The sequence below is a fragment of the Oryctolagus cuniculus genome, chromosome 12, assembly GCF_964237555.1.
Source record: "Oryctolagus cuniculus chromosome 12, mOryCun1.1, whole genome shotgun sequence".
Taxonomy (NCBI): domain Eukaryota; kingdom Metazoa; phylum Chordata; class Mammalia; order Lagomorpha; family Leporidae; genus Oryctolagus; species Oryctolagus cuniculus.
Window position 1 is genome coordinate 29002052 of NC_091443.1, and position 22122 is coordinate 29024173.

A 22122-nucleotide genomic window follows, 5' to 3' on the forward strand; every position below is an offset into this window, starting at 1 on the left:
CTATTAATATTGTTACAATTAGTTTGAAGAGTCTTATTTAAATATGACTTGTTTTTATTATTTTAAATTAACATACATATAAAAGCATTCTTATATATTAGGGACCACATGATGTTTCATTACCCATATATATTGTATAATATCCAGAGTAAACATAGTTATGCTTTCAAGTATTTAACATTTCTTTATAGTGAAAGTTTACCAAATCCTATTTTCTAAGTTTTTTAGATAGAAAAGTATACAGTTTATTAACACTATTTATAATTACTACACTGTGGAATAGAACCCCCAGTCTTCTTACTCCTTTCTAGCTATGAGTATGTACCCATCAATCAATCTCTTCTAATCCCTCGATACCCAAATCCCTCCCCAGCCTCTGGCATCCACCATTTTTTAAAAAAGATTTATTTCACTTATTTGAAAGGCAGAGTTACAGAGAGAGAGAGAGCAAAAGAGAGAGAGGCAAAGAGTCCATCCACTGTTTCACTCCCCACATAGCCCCAACAGCCAATGCTGGGCAGGCTGAAGCCAGGAGTTGGGAGCTTCATCCAGGACTCCTAAGCACTGGGGCCATCTTCTGCTGCTTTTTGCAGGTGCATTAGCACCCCAGATTTCAACCAGTGTTCATATGGGATCCTCACGTTGAGGGTGGCAGCCCAACCTACTCTGCCACAGTGCCGGCCTCTTCCATTGTATTTTTAACTTTATGAGATCCTGCATTTTTGGACTCCTCCTAGGAGTGAGATCATTGGTGGTTGTCTTTCTGTTTGGGGCCTATTTCACTTAATGTTAGTGACTTCCAATTCCATTCATGTTGTTGCAGATGACAAAATTTCATCTTTTTATGGCTTAGTAATATTCCATTGTGGATATATACCACATTTTCTGTATCCATTCATAAGTGGATACATACATACATTGTCCAGTGCTGTGATAAACATGGGGAGCAGATGTCTCTTTGGCATATGGATTTCATTTCTCTTGGATATATGCCCAGGGATGGGATTGCTGGATCATATATTGTAGATCTATTTTATGTTAAATGTACTTCCTGTCTTATAGGTTTTTTTTAAAAAAGATTTATTTATTTATTGGAAAGTCAAAATTACAGAGAGGGAGGGAGGGAGGGGAGAGAGAGTGAATGAATGAGATCTTCCGTCCACTGACTCACTCCCCAACTGGCCACAACTGCTGGAGCTGGGCCAGACCAAAGTAGGAGTCAAGAGCTTCTTTTGGATCTCCCACATGGGTACAGGGGCCCAAGCACTTGGGCCATCCTATGCTGCTTTCCCAGGTGCAATAGCAGGGAGCTGGATAGGAGGTGGACTCACATGGGCGCCCATGTGGGATTCCGGCACTGCAGATGGCGGCTTTACGGGCTGCGCCACAGCACTGGCCCCTGTCTTACACTTTTGATACACATCTGAAGCAGGCAGTTGTTCTCAAGAAATGAAGACAAATTTTATTCATATGCGAAATAAAAAGAACTCATAAACTAATCTCTGATCCCCTTAAGACAAAAACTTGTACACATTTTTAAATAATCCAGCATTTTCATGCATTTCCCTTTCCAGAAGTGTTAGGCATCTGTAAATGAACTTGAACATGGAACTACCCTCACTGTGGAATACCTGTCAGACATCTTGAGCCTATAGGTGCAAGAAAGGAAAATGTCAAATTTGGAATTAATTTTGAGCACTTTATACACTTAAAACCCATAATGTATTTAGTACATTACACCTTAACCTTCACAACTTACTGTTTTGTATGCACTTAGATATATTAATTTACAAGTAATACATAATATATATGGAGTACCCTTCTACATAAACCGCAATTTGAATCTGGTTTGTAACAACCCATTAGCACTTTTTCCTTAACCTAGCAGTTGTGTTGCAATACTTTCATGCTTTCCACAAAGTATGATTTCAGTTTTTTACCTAGAAAGTTTTGAATTCTAAGTAATTTGAACACATCAATCTCTATTTTAGTTGATAATTTTAAATAACCAGTGGGGTGGGGCTGAAGCTGTGGTGCAGCCGGTTAAAGCCCTGGCCTGCAGCGCTGGCATCCTGTATGGGCGCTGGTTCTAGTGCTGGCTGCTCCTCTTCTGATCCAGCTCTCTGTTATGGCCTGGGAATGCAGTAGAAGATGGCCCAAGTCCTTGGGCCCTTACACCCACGTGGGAGACCCAGAAGAAGCTCCTGGCTCCTGGCTTCAGGTCGGTGCAACTCTGGCTGTTGTGGTCATCTGGGGAGTGAACCAGCGGATGGAAGACCTCTCTCTCTGTCTCTACCTCTCTCTATAACTCTGTCTTGCAAAAAAATAAAAATAAATCTTTAAAGAAAATAACCAATGGGGTAAAATTTTCAAAGCCCTTTTGAGGAATAAAGACAAACCATACACTATTGATAATATTTGTATTTGGAAGTAATTATAGTCAAAAATGATAATTGTTAAGAGTATATATTCTAGAATCAGATTGCCTTTTTTAATCCTTATTATACCTTTTGTTTGGTAACTGAATGAGTTTGTTTAACCTCTGTAGTCTTCACCTCTTCTATAAAATGGGTGACTGCTATAAAAGGAAGTCTTATAAATACCTTACCTAGTGCCTAGCAAATATTCACTTTCAGTATCAACAAATATAATTTTATTTTAATTTTATCATCATTCAGTATATATGTAGTGAGAATTTTGATTGACTTTTAAATCATATATAATATATAAGTTAATAAGTTATATAACTAATATTTTAAGAATCATTTTGCTCAACTGAAAAAATACGTTCCTATTTATTTCTCTAAGGAGTTTTACTTTTTAATATTTCATATGAAAGTTTATTTTTCTCATAACATATTCATTTATTTCACTTTCATAATGCTAAGTAATTCATAATAAAGTATATTGAATAACTGTGACAACAGAAAAAACTGAGTCTATCAGAATCATGAGCTCTTAATTTTAACATCTGAAGCTTTCTTCATCATATTCAAAGACTTCATATTATAAATCAAATCATAACTGCAAATATCAGTCCTTCTCCCTGCATATACAAAGATTAAAATGTTGAGCTCTTTAATAGCCTGGGCACTTGAAGTGAATGTGAATGTTACCATAGTCATAGTTGATTGGACTATAATGAATGTGTTCAGTTTCATACTTCCTGTCTTTTTGGAAAATGAGGTTTCTTTAAATTAAGGAACCACCCTGTGTACAAATATTTTGAGTGGTCTTTTTTATAGAAATTATGCTTTCTAATTTAGACTATATTAAAATTCAGGAAAGTATACTGTTTTTAAATAATTTTAACTACCATATCAGACATGATTATAGATCATTAACAATTGAAAAGGTTGAATCTTTTAGGTACAGAAAAAAATGTCACATTCATATATAGAAGGCTCTAAAAAACTTACTTAAGCAATCCAGTAGGTCAGAGTAATTCAAATAATTCTCACAGAAAAATTTTTAGATCCATTTGTTTATTTGAAAGATAGAGCAACCAACCTCCGAAACCCCCATCCTCCCAAAAAATGGCCACTATGGCCTGGGCTGGTCCAGGCTGAATCAGGAGCCAGGGATTCTATTCAAGTTTCTCACATGGGTTACAAGGGCCCAAGTCCTGGGGCTGTATTTCACTGCTTCCTGAGATGCATTATTGGGCACTCCAATCTGGGACATCGACATTGAGTCACCACAGCAGTGGCCCCTCACAGCAAGTTAAGTAAATATGTATTTTAGAATATTTCCTGTGTTAAGAATAATTATTTTCATTGATAACCCTTGCCACTTTAAAGAAATTCTTAAGAATAAATCTTTGCACACTTTTAGTTTTGTTACATAGATAAAAAGTGAGAGCAAATGTATATTCACTTGTATGCATTTGACTCCAGTATCACTAAGCTTTACTCCATTTTAGCATTTCATTCTTTTGAATGTATCTTTGATCTTGTAAGCACTCCAGATTTCTCTGCCTCTGTAATATTTAAATTCCAAAAAAGTTCCGTCCCTTGACGGCAGCTTTTTTGGCTTCCAGATTCTTTGACCCTCTCCATTACTTGCTGTCCAGGTTTTCAAGTTGTTCTACTGATCCAGTAAATTGAATGTTCTCCTGTTAGCTTCCTTCTGAAGTCATATCTTTCCAGAGCCAGCTTTGTCTGACACTTATGCTGTCCTGTCTGGGTTATCCTCTTGTCTTTTTGTTTTCCTATACCAAGCCTCCAGATACAGTATCAAACTGCCATGTTTTTGAAGGGTAAAGGGCATTTCTTTAAATTATCTTACTGTATAACAAACCAACCTAATACTTAGGAGTGTAAAAGAACCCACATGTTTGTATATCTTGTTGCCTAATATCTAATAAGTCAAAAGTCTAAGTAGCTCTTGAATGGGTAGGACTAGAGCAGCAGGAAACCCAGTCTACACATTCCCACTCTGAAGGGAGTGCCAGAAAATTGTCATTTTGAACTGAGCACAGCATTGGTGATAGCGAAGTCCACGCATGAAATTGCAACCGCAAGCTGGCCCTCACAAGGACTTTAATATTTGTATCTAACCATGTTAGCAATCATAGTGAATGAAAATGAATAAGGTACCAGGTGTTCTGGGTAAATTTAAAAAAAAAAATTATTTCCCTATTACTTGGGACTGTGTTTATAAAAATAAGTTCTCATAATAAGAATGGCCATTGGCTTATTGCAAGGCATATCCTTCATCTCTTCTCCACCGTGTTTTTATCAGATCCCCCTGCCGTGGAACCGGCGTTCCTGGAGATCCGGCAAGGACAGGACCGAAGTGTCACGATGAGCTGCAGGGTGCTGAGAGCCTATCCAATACGGGTACTGACCTATGAGTGGCGCTTGGGCAATAAGTTATTACGGACGGGTCAGTTTGACTCTCAGGAGTACACGGAGTACCCGGTGAAGAGTCTTTCCAATGAGAACTATGGGGTTTACAACTGTAGCATCATGAATGAAGCTGGAGCTGGGAGATGCAGCTTTCTTGTTACAGGTAAGATTCCAGATTTTTGCTTTTATGTTTTTATTTTTTTAGACCAAGGGACGTTAAGTCTATGTCAATATAAAAATGTAAACATTTCTTAAATCCATGGAGCATACCATGAGCAATTTGGATCTGCAAATTAGACTTTCTGCTTGTTTATTTTCAAAGCCAGCCTATTTTAATAGTTAAAATAGTACATGTGCCTCTAGACTACCTAGAAGTTAACTTGAATTCAAATTGAGTCAGTGATGAGGTTAGTTATTTTGAGTATTTTAGTAATAAAGTGAGAACTAGTGATGTTAACTAGTTTCATCTGGATCACATTACAGGTATTAATAGTTATGTGTTTCTTATGCAAGTCAAGTCTAAAATTATGTGAAGATATGCCTACTCCTGTTTTCTTAATAGCAGAGAAAGTGATTTTTACTATCCATTCACTTAAGAATTTATTTTCAATGTATGATAACTTTCCATTCTGTTCTTAGTCTGCCATAATTTTAAAAATATTCCGCAGAAAAACAATATGGAGATTCAAGTAGTTCCTGGAAAAAAAGTAAAAGTTTAAGGACAAGTATCTGACCCAGTGTTGCAGACACTAGGATGCCCACGTTCCGTATCAGCGTACCTGGGTTTAAGTCCCGGCTCTACTCCGAAGTCCAGTGTCCTGTTAGTGTGCAGCTTGCAAAGCAGCAGATAATGACTCAAGTGATTGGGTCCCTGTCACCCATGGGAGACCTGGATTGAGTCCCCAGCTTTTGTCTTCAGTCTGATCAAGCCCCCACTATTGTGGGTGGGGAGTGAACCAGCACACGGGCGATCCTGCTTGTCTGTGTGTATGTCTCTGTCTCTCTGCCATCTAAGTAAATAAAAGAGAAAAAGTTAATTTTTAGAGAGAAAGATCAGCTTATTTTGTTGCATACAAATTTGAAAATAGATGAATAGCTTTTTCAAAATACTCATTTCCATTATCTTTTGAAGATCCCTTGTTAACATAGATTTCAAAATTTTTTGCATTAAAATAAGATCTTTTTATAGCGCATTCCATACTATTTGAAGTACCCACATAAATTGTACCTAGCATTTAATAAGCTAGGGAGATATATTCACACTTTCTTATGTTAATATCTTTTAAGTATTCTCTCAATATTAAGCCTTACATATTTATATTATTTTATATTTTATGTACTAAAGTAAATCTGTGCTCTTTTCAAAATAGAGTTTAGCCATATAATAAAAGGAAATACTTCTCATTGTTCTTTTGTCCAAGGTAGAATTACTTGTAATAGTTTCAGTATTTATATTAGTAAGAGAAAAACCTTGAATTTATGTACTCTTCAAAAAGCAGTCATAAAAAATTATCACAGTGTTTCAAGCTGAAGACCTCTTCACTAATAACATTAGTTCTTAGTGATAAATTCTTACTGGTAAGAGAACTCTGAAAATATTGACTGCTTCCTAAAGTGTATTATTAATTAAATGAAATATAACCAGCTAACCAAAGAACATGAAACTGTCCTCTGTTGATTTTTCTTCCTTTTTGTTTGACAGTGCCTTTTATTAAGTTTCAGTTGAATTTGAAGCTTTTATATATATATATATAAATATATAATATATATATATATATAAATATATATATATTTAATTTTTGACAGGCAGAGTGGACAGTGAGAGAGAGACAGAGAGAAAGGTCTTCTTTACCATTGGTTCACCCTCCAATGGCTGCTGTGGCCGGCGCGCTGCAGCCGGCGCACTGCGCTGATCCCAAGCCAGGAGCCAGGTGTTTCTCCTGGTCTCCCATGCAGGTGCAGGGCTCAAGCACTTGGGCCATCCTCCACTGCCTTCCCAGGCCACAACAGAGAGCTGGACTGGAAGAGGGGCAACTGGGACAGAATCCAGTGCCCCAACCAGGACTAGAACCAGCTGTGCCAGCGCCGCAGGCAGAGGATTAGCCTATTGATTAACCTTTTGTGTATTTGAAAGAGGAGGAGGGGCAGAGAGAAATAGCATCCTTCCTCCTGTTCAATTTGACAGTGAACAGTGAGGGCTGGGCCAGGTCAAAACCAGGACCCAGAGCCAGGAACCCCTTATATGGTTCTCCTGTGTAACTGGCAGGAACCTAAGTATTTGGGTAATCATTCCCTGCCTCCCAAGTGCATTAGCAGAGAGCTGGATCAGAAATAGAAAAGCCAGTACTTGGCCAGCGCCGCGGCTCAATAGGCTAATCCTCCAGCGCTGGCACACCGGGTTCTAGTCCCATTCAGGGCATCAGATTCTGTCCCGGTTGCCCCTCTTCCAGGCCAGCTCTTTGCTGTGGCCTGGGAGTGCAGAAGAGGATGGCCCAAGTGCTTGGGCCCTGCACCCACATGAGAGACCAGGAGAAGCACCTGGCTCCTGGCTTCAGATCAGCATGGTGTGCCGGCCGCAGCGGCCATTGGAGGGTGAACCAACGGTATAGGAAGGCCTTTCTCTCTGTCTGTCTCTCTCTCTCACTGTCCACTCTGCCTGTCAAAAATAAAAAATAAATAAATAAATAAAATAAAATAATTTAAAAAAGAAGAGCCAGTACTTGAACCAGCTCTCTGATATGGGATATAGGTGTCCCAAGCAGCGGTTTAACCCACTGCACCACAGCATGGCCCTCATTTTGATTCTTAAACCATTAACACAAAACTGCTTTCAATTTTTGTTTATGTATTATTTATAAAATCTATAGGAATTCTTCAGAGACTATTATTTTTCACATCTGAATGTGAATGAATCACCTCACTTTCATTCATTAATCTCTCCAAACTAAAATACTCCATAAAGTTAACTAAATCTCTTTCCTCAACCTTTTTGGCTTTATAAACCATTCTGTGGTAACAGTGTTTTGTTATAGCTAGAAGGTTTCGATCCATGCTGCCTCTGGAAATTTTCAGTTGCTCTCTATTATGTGATCCACATTCTGTTCTTTGAACCAGAAGGCAAGCTGAGACCAGAGGAAACATGGGCTACATTCTTCCAATCAACATACTTGGGGTGCAGCAAGTAGATTTTGATAGCTATCAAAAAGAATAGACCTTTATAGGTTGCACCACAGAGAAAGAGGAAATAGCCCCATGTATTAATTTCTTTAGAATGTGTATTTTTCAGTCATCAGGTTAACCTCATTGTTTCAAGATCTCCACATACAATATACTGTAGGTTTGAAGAAAAGTAAAAGGTTGAATCCAAAATACAATATAATTCGGGGAATATATGTACAAGGGACAACTCCCATTGAAATGCTATGATCTGTTTACATGATCGGTAGACAAGATGACTCCAACATCCTGAAACCAGATAAAAGAATCTCTTGGCAGATTTTATTAAATCTTGCACTTGAGGTCAATAAAAATACACCTTTACTGTTTTCTTGAACATTAAGAACCAGGCGGGCCGGCGCCGCGGCTCACTAGGCTAATCCTCCGTCTAGCGGCGCCGGCACACCGGGTTCTAGTCCCGGTCGGGGCGCTGGAGTCTGTCCCGGTTGCCCCTCTTCCAGGCCAGCCCTCTGCTGTGGCCCAGGAGTGCAGTGGAGGATGGCCCAGGTGCTTGGGCCCTGCACCCCATGGGAGACCAGGAAAAGCACCTGGCTCCTGGCTCCTGCCATCGGATCACCGCGGTGCGCCGGCCGCAGCGCGCCGGCCGCGGCGGCCATTAGAGGGTGAACCAACGGCAAAAGGAAGACCTTTCTCTCTCTCTCTCTCTCTCTCTCACTGTCCACTCTGCCTGTCAAAAAATAAAAAAATAATAATAATAAAAAAAACAGGCTGCTGGCAGTAAAATGTAGTGTTGATTTATAAAGTATTTCATTATACATGTGTTAAATAGTTCTGATTGATATTCCTCAATATTTAGCAATCAGTATCTAGCTCTAGGCTATTCCAATTATGTTCCCACTAACCAGTTTATCTTTATATATCTTTCCTTTAACAGACTTGTTTCTGAGAATGTTTTATTGAAATATTTATAGATATCAAGAGACTAATATTTATTAGTGGATTGGATGAGGAAATGAGTATTGTGAAAATATTATATATAGCTTTTTTGACTTGTTGCTTAAATATCATGTGATAGTATAGCCATAAATAGTTATTACACTAGGTTTTAGGTCAAAGAAAATAGTAATCACCATCTTATATGATGTCCCTAAAGTAAAAGTAAAATGACTTTATAACTTCCAGAAAATATATGCACAGAGTTATATTGACGTAGACCTGTAAAATAGTTAGGAATGTGCTCAATGAAGACAATTTTATATTTGTTTAAATGAAGGAATGGTTTCTCTTTAAATAGATAACAGTGGATATGTATTATATAAATTTTTATTGTGTACCCGTAATTTATAAATGGATGGAAAATAATCAGTATATACTCTCTCAACTAATGGCATTTTTTGCAATCAGGAAAACACTTAACAACTATTTGCTATGTACTTACTAAGTATAACGTAGTAGATTAGAGACCAGAAACAGAACAATGAGTAATTTCTCCCAAAACCTTGTCCAGTTTTATATTTGCTTAATCTCTTGAAACTATAGTTTTATTTTCATTCATGTTGCCTTTCTTGAGCTTCATATTTTCCTCTTGGATATTGGAATAGTCTCTTATCTATCCTCTGAACTTTTAGCCTTTTACTATTTCACGCCATTTTTTATATTGCTTGATTTTATTTTTCTAGATCTATATTTCTAAGTGAGAAATATTGATGCTCCTCATGATCTCTTGGATGGTATGCAAATTCCTCATTGTCAGAATTCTTCAGACCATTCATTAGTAATATTCCAAAGAAAATATTCACACTCATATTTCCCTAAATTATATCAATTCTCCAAACTATATTCAGACTGAACTACACTGCCTTCCACCAAATATTATACACTTCAAGACTCTCAGCCTTTGTTCACATGCTTCTTTATTCTGAAATACTAGCCTCTGTTTATATTCTTCTTCTATAGTTATTACTACCTTTATATGACTTTCTGACAGTTATGTTGAATTTTGTTCTTGAGAGAATACAAGCTGTGAAAGCTTACACTTTTGTGATTCACAAAACAATTAGATATGTTAATATTTGTAGAACACTTGAAAGTATCAATAAGTTCCAAGTAACCATGATTTAAACAGGATGGAAAATCATTTCACTTGGGCTAAGTCCTTGATGTATCATTTCATAAACTAAAATGATGGCTTGGTGCTACAAGGCTCTCAGGGATTCAGGCCTCCTATATCTTATTGTTCAAACATCATTAATAAATGGCACATCTCACAGACCTACTTAAGTTCCAACCGTTACTTCCCCAGTTCAGCCTAAAGTAAAAGCATACTCATTCTTTTTGAGGACTCTTCCCAGTAATTTTTCATACCCTTTATGCTTGCATGTCACTGGATATAATGACATCATATTGCTTCACCTTCAGTAAAGACTGTATGTATAAATTACATTACATAGAGAGAGAGAAGTTGGCTTTATTTGAAAATGTTGTGATGGGGCTCAAACTGAGATTGTAAAGGAAAATACTGTATGAATGGTTTCAGATCTGTAAACTTTATGCTATTTCTATTAGTCATACTTCCTTTTCAAGGAGCCATGAGCATCAAAAGTCTTAGAATAATTAAAAAGATAAGAAAATGTTTAAATTATAATCACAAGAAAGAAATTTTAATAATAAGGACAATGGGTTTAAGAGGGCTGTGTCATTTACATATTTCTGCAAGACACGTTAGTGCAAACTTAACATGTAGAAATAGCACATAATTATAATCTCAGGGTTTCTGTGTGTCAGGAGTTCAGACATGGCTTAGCTTGACTCTTGGCTTTGGCTCTCACAAGACCACAGAGTGTTGGCTAGGATGTGTTCTTATCTAGAAGTTCAAGTGGGGATGAAGTCCTCCCAACCTTATTCATGTTTTAGAAGAAGTGATTCCTTGTGATTACATTATGAGAGAGCCCTGGCGTGTGCTGGTTCTTGGCTGGAGTCTATAGTCAGGGACTAGAGAGTACTTGGAGGTCCTGGAACTCACTTGCAATTCTCTGTCACACGAGCTTCTCCACAATGACTGCTTACTTCATCAGGCCTACAAGGAGAATCTAGCTCCAGTCTGCTGACATAGACTCCTGCATAACCTAACACCGTCATGGAAGTAACATCTAACCACCTTTGCTGGCTTCTACTCATTAGAAAGAATTAACAATTTTCTCCCATTTTCAATACAAGGTAATTACATAGACATGAAAACCAGGAGGTAGGAACCCTGGGGAATTAATTTAGGGTCTGTAGCAACTCATGCCAACCTTTCCTGCCATTACTATGGTTAGAACCTAATTTACATATGAATGTAAGTGCTAGCTCTATTATGATACTTAATTCTTCCCATAGTCATAGCAAATAGGATTTACCAGATAAAAATTTGCCATGAAAATTACTTTTACCTTTGGTATAAAAATGTTTGTTCTGGGGCTGGTGTTGTTGAGTAGCAAATAAAGCCACTGCATACAACACTGACATCCCAAATGGGCACAGTTTGTGTCTTGGCTGCTCCACTACCAATGCAGCTCCCTGCTAATGGTCTGAGTGGATCCAAAGCCAAGAGCCAGGGGCTTCTTCTGGGTCTCCCACGTGGGTGCAGGGGCCCAAGCATTTGCACCATCCTCTACTTGTTTCCCAGGCCATTAGCAGAAAGCTGGATTGGGAAAGGAACAGCCAAGTCTCCATCCGGCACCATATGGGACACCTGCATGGGCGACAGTGGCTTCACCCACTGTGCCACAGCACCAGGCATGAGGAGAGTTTTCAAAATGTCACTCAGTGAATGTAGAGATTCAGAATGATGTGAGGCTGTGGTATTACCTGTGGCAGGATTTTAGAGGACTCTAGCACTCTAGCATCTTCCTGGTGTTCCAGAGTGAGGAGAAAGGATAGAAACAAAAGGAGATTTGACTCCTAGTCAAATATTCTATTTTTGTATTCTGATTTTACATTGAAGTGTGTTTTATTCTCTAACAGTGCTTATTTTTGTGCTGTTCATCTAGATACTTGTTTCATTTTCTTTTCTTTTCTTTTTTCTTTTTTTTTTTGAGATTTATTTATTTGTTTATCTGAAAGGCAGAGTTACAGAGAGAGGAGAGACACAAGTTTTCTATCTACTGGTTCACTCCCTACATGTCCCCAGTGGCTAGGCTGGGCCAGGCTGAAGCCAGGAGCTTGGTCTGGGTCTCCCACATGGGTGCAGGGGCCTAAGCACTTTGACTATCCTCTGCTACTTTTCCAGGCGTATTACCAGGGATCTGGATTGGAAGTGGAGCAGCCAGGACTCGAACCAGTGCCCATATGGGTTGCCAGCACTGCAGGTAGCAGTGTAGCCCACTACACCACAACGCTGGCACGAATCCTTGTTTCTCATGAGTATTTAAAATAAATGACATAAGATTGTTACAAAGTCCTTATTAGCTATGAAAAATAAGAGCAGCTTAATCTTACTGTGAAAATGAAAAAAATACCTTTTAGTGAAATTCCCTGTGACAATTTTAAAATTCAAGAAACTTCCATCTCAAGCAAATGTTTTCAGGGCAAGAATTTCATTTAATTAGATTTTTAAATGATATAATGGATAGACTAGTGGATCCTAATGTTTTAGCTTGGCCTTACGTTGAAGTTACATTAAAAAATAGCCTATAGTAAAAAATGTGAAACAACAACTTAATACATAGCATTCTCTGGTGTACAAAGTGATCCCACATACCTGACATCCCTAATGCATTTGCTGAAGAGATTCTGTCACCTTTCTTTGACAGATAAGTGACAGAAGCCCAGGAAGCCAAGAATAAATAGTTCAAGTTCTTTCTGATAACTCAGTGACTCTTTTATTAGTGGTGTTAAAAGAATTTTTAATAATAAAACCAGATAAAATGGAGGTGAATCCATGTACAATCTGAAAAAGCAAGAATAAAATATAAATGCAATTTAAGGAAGCTAGTATTATCACTTAGAAAAAAGTTTTACTAAAATATATATCTTGACATTCAATATAAATTTATATAGTATTTTAGGAAAGTGTATTTTTCCCCCAGTAAACACATCAGGAATAATTCATAGCACACTTAAATAAAAATTTAATTAAAATGTTCTTTATTTTCACAGTAGCATGATGGCTCCTTAAGTTCTCTGCAATACTCACAAGTTCTTCATTAAAAAAATCATAATTTGAGGCCGGCATTTTGGTGCAGTAAGTTATGGCCTGCAGTGCCGAAAAGCCCTATGGGCAACAGTTCGAGTCCTAGCTGCTCCACCTCTGATCTAGCTCCCTGCTAATGTGCCTGCAGGGCAGTGGAGGATTGCCCAAGTCCTTGGGCCCCTGCACCCATGTGGGAGTCCCAGAAGAACCTCCTGGCTCCTGGCTTCAGCCTGGACAAGCCCCAGTTGTTGCTACCATTTGTGTAATGAACCAGCAGATGGAAGGTCTCTCTTTGTCTCTCCGTATCTCTCTCTGTAACTGCTTTTCAATAAATAATCTTAAAATATCATAATTTTTCCCATTAAAGATTCATGAAAGCAGTCTTGCTATCAAAGTCTATTATTGGGCTCTCTTAACAAATGACTGCCATGTCAAAGATCAATTTAGTGTAGTTTTTAGGCATTTACATTTCATTAAAAACAGATAAAGTGATAGATAAACTAAGAAAATCATCATTCCCACGATACTATATTTCTAGAGAGAGAAAAATGTCTGTGCTTTTTTAGGGCTAAATAACATGGTAAGTCCTATAGTTAATTGAATTTAGTAAACTTAGGTTTGAAAAAGTTATACATCAAAGTTTAGAAATCTGGTCAGAAGGCCAGGGAGGGGAGTGTAACTGATAGCTGGACTCAAGGTAAAAGTAAGTTAAGATGACCACATCTTGGCCGGCGCTGCGGCTCACTAGGCTAATCCTCCGCCTGCGGCGCCGGCATCCCATATAGGCGCCGGGTTCTAGTCCCGGTTGCCCCTCTTCCAGTCCAGCTCTCTGCTGTGGCCCGGGAGGGCAGTGGAGGATGGCCCAAGTGCTTGGGCCCTGTACCCGCATGGGAGACTGGGAGGAAGCTCCTGGCTCCTGGCTTCGGATTGGCGCAGCGCAGGCCGTAGCAGCCACTTGGGGAGTGAACCAACGGAAGGAAGACCTTTCTCTCTGTCTCTCTCTCTCACTGTCTATAACTCTACCTGTCAAATAAAAAAAAAAAAATCTCCATGTAACCAGAAGCAGGAGACAGGACACAAACTCAGAAAGGCTTCGGCTATGAGATTAGTTGTGTCCTCTTCCTGCAGATTTTCACGTGAAGCTTTAACTCCCAGGGTGATGGTATTTGGAGTTGGTCTCTTTGGGAAGTTATTAGTTTTACATGAGGACAGTTTAAAGGGATTACCACCATATAATAAGAAAAATCAGAAAGTATGCTTCTCACTCTCCACCATTAGGAGAACACGATGAATATGTGGAGAAACAATGATTGAAGATTTCTATCCTCCAGAAATTTGAGAAAATAAATACCTATTTAAACAACCTAATCTATAGTGTTTTGTTGAGAACCCAAGTAAGTACACAGTGCTAAGTACAATGTCACAGCAGAAATCCCAGATAAAATTTTAATAAGGGGTAAAAATATGAACTTCTCTGATCTGTATTAAATTATTCTGAATAATTTATTGTGAGTATGGCTCTGTTTTTGTGTTCACTATGTAAAGATAGTTCTAAAAGTCAAACATAAGCAGCTTCTAATTGTACAGCCTTATACTACCCATATGACTCTTTGTGGTCTTGGCCTCTTTATCCGCGTGTGAGATAATATTTCCATGATTTTAGGAGTATCAAATAAGCCAATCAATATGAAGGTATTTTCAAAGCAAAACAGTATGATCATATCAAATCAAGAAATGGCTGATCTGACGTATAGTCATTCTGAGTACCAATGACACTTACGCTGCACCTTGGAGGAAGAAGTGTGTTGAGATTATTAGGTTGGAGCAGAAGCAGCCAGTGACAACATGCTGGGGCTAGTTTGAGAGAGGACTGTGTCTTACAGGTGAGGATTTTCCCTCTGTATTTTGTTATGGGTGGGCCATTTCCTGGCCTTAGCATGGAGCAGGAAACCACTAGCTGTAACTGGAAGCATTAGGGGGAGGAACCTAAGCATGAGGGAGACTCGCAGGCTGGCTGGAGTGGACATTCATCAGCAAGAAGGGCAGCCCTTCTTTCAGGAGCGAAAGGGAAAGTTCTCATTCTGGAAAACGCTTTACTGCAGGTCTTCTGTGTCCAGCTCCTTCCTCGGATCGTCACTTTCCAGAGATCATTTCTTCAGAATATTACCAAGCTCAGGAATTATGTACCCGTTGTCATTATATTTGTTATTATTGTTTTTTTTTTACCATGTCCACTATTATAATGTGTATTCCACAAGGCCAAACTCCAGTCCATTTGCTGAATGAATATTTAGGCCATTAATATTTCTTTAAAAACCACTTGAATATGTCTTATCTTAGCTTGTTAATTTTTTATTTATTGCTATATTGGCAACACGTACTACCTTACTTGAAGGCTTACTATAAAGGATTACTTTGTTTTTTGTAAAAATAAACATCTGGATCCATGGGAGAAAATAGAGAATCAGGTAATAGACTTCTTTTTTTTTTTAAAGATTTATTTATTTATTTGAAAGAGTTACACAGAGAAAGGAGAGGCAGAGAGAGAGAGAGAGAGAGGGAGGGAGGTCTTCCATCCGATGGTTCACTCCCCAATTGGCCGCAACAACTGGAGCTGCTCCGATCTGAAGCCAGGAGCCAGAAGCTTCTTCTGGGTCTCCCATGTGGGTGCAGGGGCCCAAGGACTTGGGCCCTCTTCTACTGTTTTCCCAGGCCATAGCAGTGAACTGGATTGGAAATGGAGCAGCTGGGTCTCAAACCGGCACCCATATGGGGTGCCGGCGCTTCAGGCCAGGGTGTTAACCCACTGTGCCACAGCGCCAGCCCCCAGTAATAGACTTCTATAGTTTCATATACAGCAGCAATGTAGTCATTTGACTTTTCAAAGTAATCAACACAATCCACTGGAGAAAAGCTAGTCTTGAGAATAAATTATACTATAATAACTGGATATTCAGATGGAAAAAAATTAACATATCACAAGACATTGCACTACCTGCAAGATTATAACTATAAATCTAACTGTAAGAAGCTTTAAGATTCTGGAAGAAAAATAACAAAACCTACACAAACTTGAAATATGCAAAAAATGTCTTAGATATTAAATAAAAATGCTACTGGTAAAACATATTACACTTTATTGGTACCATATTTTTCTGTTCTCCAAGACATCAGTAAGAAAGCAAAAGGCACAGGTGTTTAATGGTTAAGATGTTCACTAAGGAGCCTGTACCCCATATCAGAGCACCGGGGTTCACTGCTAGGCTCTGGCTCCTGATTCAAGCTTCCTGCACTTGCAGACCCTGGAATGCAGCAGGGGATGGTTCAAGTGACTGGGCTCCTGCCACTCATGTGGGAAATCTGCATCGAGTTCTCAGCTTCTGAGTCCAGCTTTGCCTGATCCCAGCTGCTGTGGGTATTTGGGATGTAGATTAGTGATGAGAGATCTCTCTGTGTGTCTCTTTCCATCTGCCTCTCACATAAATATACAAATTATTTTTTTAAATAAAAAAAGGCAAGTAATAGACTAGAAGAAAGTCTTTGAGATGCATATATGTAACAAGGGACTTACATCGAGTATAGAAATAATTCCTATATTTCAGTGATAAGAAGTCTGATTGAACATTGACACATAAGCATATGAAGGCCAGCACTGTGGCTCACTTGGCTAATCCTCCACCTGAGGCGCCTGCACCCCGGGTTCTAGTCCTGGTTGCTCCTCTTCCAGTCCAGCTCTCTGCTGTGGTCCTGGAGGGCAGTGGAGGATGGCCCAAGTGCTTGGGTCCCTGCACCCGCATGGGAGACCAGGAGGAAGCACCTGGCTCCTGGCTTCAGATTGGCGCAGCGCTGGCCATAGTGGCCATTTAGGGAGTGAACCAATGGAAGGGAGACTTTTTTCTCCGTCTCTATCTCACTGTCTATAACTCTCTCTCTGTCTCTCTCTCTCTCTCACTGTCTAACTCTGCCTGGCAAAAAATAAAAAATATTAAAAATTTTTTTAAAAAGATGAGTTTATTTTAAAAAAAGCATATGAAAACTAGTCACCATCATTAGTTATCAATAAATTTAAACTACAATAATACTATACATACATTGTGATATCTGAAGCAAAAATGACTGACAATACCAGGTAGCACTGAAGATATAAAATAAATGAAATTATCACACACTGCTGGTGGGAATGCAAAATAAAATCAGGATATTTTATGAAATTTTTATATGAAAAAATGTCATTCTCTTATGAACTCAAAGTTGCACTTACCAAATGATTCTATGATTTCATTCCTGGATTATTACCCAACAGAAATGAACATATATAGTCTACACAAAGACTTATGCCCAAATGCTAATAGCAGCTTTGTTTGTAACAGCTTCAAACTAGAAACAACCCAAATACCCATCAAAAGTGAAAATGACTTGCATTCTACTAACTGAATTTTCCTCACTAAAAACAGGTAAGATACTGATACATGAAATACTGTGGATGATTGGATTTTGAAAACAATGCTACATGAAAAGAACCAGACACAGAAAGTTTATACTTTATGATTCCAGTTATTTGACTTTCCTGAAGAGGAGAAATTAATCTTCAGTAATAGAAAGTCTATTCCCATTTACCTTGAACTGTGGGTGGAGATGATTGATTATAAAAGGTAGAAGTGAACTCTGTGCAGTGATGGAAATTTGTCTCTTCTTCAGAGTCATGATTACAGAGTAATATTTTTTTTCCAAGATCAAAAAAAGTGTAGTTACAATATATGTGTTTTATTGAATGCAAATTATAGCTTAAAAAGTGCTGTCAAATAAATGGATATTTGTCAAGTAAGCTAGACTTGGAAATAAGTACTTCATAATTTCTTGCTTTAAGTAAGAGACAGTAGCAATTATGTCAAGAATCTAAAATGACCTCATACTCTCCTGTTGGTATCAGAGGGCATGTATAAAAGTTATTCAGAAAGATAAGAATTGGGCTTTGGAGCATACCTGTTTCTTAAGCAGAGACTTGTTGTACTGTAGAATAAAGAGAAAACAGATTAGCATAGTAAGTGAGGCTATAGGATTCCAAAACTATTCTCACAACTCCTTACCTTCGTTTGGAATCTGCTTTAGATCTCATTTGTAGAAGATAAGAAAAATCTGAAATCTCAGGTGTCCCTCAAAGAATAGAACCAGAATAAAAACCAAGACAAAAAAGTAGACAGTAGAAATCCGCACGTAAATAGTTGACTATCATCTGCGTACTGTTTCTGTTCCTTTCGTAAGAGCCTGTTTAGCACTCAGTGTATTTGGACTTTCCAATAGATATCAAGTGGCTGTAATCTATGAATGACTCACAGGACTTTTTCACTGGTATCAAAGCCATCTCTGAAGCCTCCAAGTGTCTCCTTAGGCACCTGGCCTCTGTCCATCACCCTGAGAGAATGATTAATGGACGAGATCAGTGCAGAACCTGTTGCAAAGGCATGCCAGAAAGCAGTTAATGCGGGCAAGAGGGAGATCCCACACATGACAGCACACAGCCTGATCAGGCATCATTTTTCAGGGGAGATTTTGTGACAAAGCTGTAAGTGAGGAAAATCAATACAGGTTTTTATTTTGTAAATTACTTTGGGATTTCCCACCATAGAATATAACCATAGTCTTAATAATTTCCCCTTGCTTAGGTGAGCATTATTCAAGAAATCTCTGTCTCTCACATTTCTAATGAACTTTGTCCATTTTTAAGGAACTTAGCAAAAAGACACTTACTGGACACTTTAGGATCTGACTGCTGGCTGACACTGCTTCATACTCAAATCCAGACCAGTGTTTCTTAGCAGCGTGATTAGAACACCTTTTTGTGCTCTAATCCTTCTCTTGTTCAAGGATCTTTTATTTATTCTCACAGCATCACAGTGATGCAGTTTCAATAACTAGTTTCCTTTATTCACACCCTAATCCACTTTATTAGCTCAAGTTATGTGATTTGGTCAAAATAAATGTTCCTAGAAGATAAACAGCAGACTTTCTGGGCTTCTCTCCAACTCGCTTGATCTCCTTTTGCTCCCTGCTTCAATGATATTCAGCACATTCATATTCACTGATGGGCCACCCACGTGTACAGCAGTGGCAACTGCCAAGAAGTTAATGTGGTCTGTAAGTACACCATTGAACACTCAGTGCTCTCAGCCTGGGTGCCACTGAATCAGTCATCCATCTGTTCCCCACAACACACACCTGACAGCCAATGGCCCTTTAAATGGAGACATGGCTTTAGATAGTTTGGAACTGCTAAGTTATAAGAGGATGTGTAGATTCAAGGGAGACTGAATACATTTATTTGCAGCCTATTCGTTATTCATTATTCCTGAGTTAAATGTTTAATAAAATACTTGCAGTTCTCAAATTAGAGATTTAGTCACGTCTTTTAAAAGGTTTATTTTTTTTTATTTGAAAGGCAGGGATATTCAGAGACAGAGACAGAGACAGAGAGATCTTCTACCCTCTGTTTCACTCTCCAAATGGTTGGGCCAGGCAGACGTCAGGAGCCAGGAACTCCATCTGGGTCTCCAATGTGGGTGGCAGGGACCCAACGACTTTGACCATCTCCTGCTCTTTCCTTGGATGCTTTAGCAGGGAGCTGGATTGGAAGTGGGGCAGCCAGGACTTCAATCAGTGCTCTTAAGGGATGCTGGCATTGCAGGCTGAGGCTTAACCTACTGCGCCATAACATCAGCCCCATACAAACTTTATTTTTATAAATTCCTGAGTGGACAACACTTTCAGGTAGTGATGTGATGTGGAAAATATGGTTGAGTCCCAGACACAGAATTGTGGTTTAAAATTCTATATTCACAGAGGGCAAAGTAGATAAGTAGCCATCCTTTTTGGATAGTGGAAGTACCCTCTTATCATGAAACCCATCAGCCTGTACAGTGTCTGTGTGTGAACTAAAGAGGATCCAAAGCTGCTTTCTTGAAGGACATGGAGTCTTATTCCAGGGCACAGGATGTCACAGGACGCACTGAGCCTAGATGCAGCTCCACTTAGCCGTCAGCCAGGGGTTGCCACGCTTGTGAGCGGTCACACCCAGAGGCTTTGGATCTTCCAGTGAGACCTGCTTTGGACAGCCTAGTCTAGAATGTAGCTTTGTGGTTTGATGATTGCTTCCTAGAGGCAAAGTTCCGATCCCCTGTCTTCACTTTTATCTTCTGTAAGGATAAAATAGATAATAGATAAGAATGTTGACATTTTGTAGGAAGTTGTGAATATTTAAAAAAAAAACAAATGCAAGTTGACAAATAGGAGCAACTAAAAAGAGCCTTTAAATAGCTTCTTCTTGTCTTGGAGAAATAAATGATCTCTTCTTTTTGTAAATCTAGAACAAACTGTTTTATTCCCAATATTAAACTTCCTTGCAATGATTTAGAAGGTGCAGTTAAAATATTTTCTTTATGAGGTAGAACACTGGAAGCGGGCTTGTAAAATCTTGAATAGGAAGACCCAAGAAAATTTCATGGGAAGTTATCCATCTATACAGATGTATTTATGGTGTATGAAGTGAAGAGAAAAATCTCAGTGTCTGATATAAGGCGTGAACCCAAATAAATCAACTCTCTAATATTTTATCCTCTGAGATTTTTTTCCTTGTTTAGATGTACTCTATTTCAAATTTTGTACATTGGTGCTTTTCATAGATTATTTCATCTACGTAATTCAAATTCATATATATCCACCCCCCCCCAACTTAACCAATATACACAGTCGGGTTGGGGGGAGGAGAATCAGTTCCTAGAGGGGAAGAGCAGGCCTCATAGAAGAGTCAGGTGATGGAAGGGAAAGGTGTCTTCTCGTTCCTCTGAATGTCCCTTGACATCTGGTCTCCTGTGCTCCTGCGGTGTGGGCTAATGTCTTAAACTGACGGAGGCGTGCAGGTGTCAAGCTGTAGACGTTAGCAGGAGCTTGAAGCACTGAGTGACAGGGCAGCATTGAGACTTCTTTGGGTTTTAGGCCCTTTTGTCTTTGTGAACCGCTTGTTCTTCTGAACAATACATGAATAAGTTACAGTTTAAAATTAGGGGCCCACGCTGTGGCACAGTGGGTTAAAACCTCAGCCTGCAGCACCATTTGGGCCCCAGTTCGAGTCCTGGCTGCTCCACTTCCAATCCAGCTCCCTGCTAATGGCCTGGCAAAGCAGTGGAGTTTGACCCAAGGGCTTGGGCCCCACACCCATGTGGGAGACCTAGAAGAAGCTCCTGACTACTGGATTTGGGTTAGCTCAGCTGTGGCCATCTGAGGAGTGAACCAGCAGATGGAAGACCTTTCTCTGTCTCTCCCTCTATCTATAACTCTTTCAAATAAATCTTTAAAAATATATATAACTATATCTACATCTTAAAAATAAACTAATTCCAACTATTATTTATGCAATCTTATGTTAATTTTCTTCCAAGTTTAAAAGAAATGAAAATTTAAAAGGTTTCTTGGTCCCTTAATACCTTCTGGGCCCCAGGCGCTGTGACTCCAGTAGTCTAATGAATAAATCATCCCTAAGGAGTGGGGTATAAGTATAGGAACTTCTCTTACCTCTCTATGTCAGCTCAGCAATTTTCTGCCAGTTTATGACTCCATTCTACACCCAGTGAACTGCTGGAAGCTTCTGGAGACAGAACATTGGAGACGATGGAGGTAGATGGTGTGGTTAGCCTTTGCTACCTAGACTCATGGGCCTCTCCAATGGATAGGTGGAAGTTGAAGCAAGAAAGGAAAAGCAAAGATTACCTGTGAGTAGTCCTGTGGGGATTTGTAAAAACAGTCAGGAAGAAGTTCCAGGGCTTAAAATATGTGAACCTGTTAAGTAAGCAGAGTTCTGGGAATTTTTCCATTTTGGCTCAGAAATGCTCTTGTATGTATTTTATATTTAACAGAACTAGAGGGAGTTCT

At 39.0% G+C, this 22122-nt stretch overlaps 1 protein-coding gene across 1 annotated transcript in view; it reads left to right on the forward strand.

Moving 5' to 3' along the window:
- The window catches only part of MDGA2 (MAM domain containing glycosylphosphatidylinositol anchor 2), an 896755-nt gene that overhangs the window by 743358 nt on the left and 131275 nt on the right, over positions 1-22122 (forward strand). The window contains exon 9 of the mRNA XM_008269620.4: positions 4744-5013. Within this exon, the coding sequence (XP_008267842.3) occupies positions 4744-5013 (270 nt within the window). The remainder of the gene's footprint in view (positions 1-4743; positions 5014-22122) is intronic.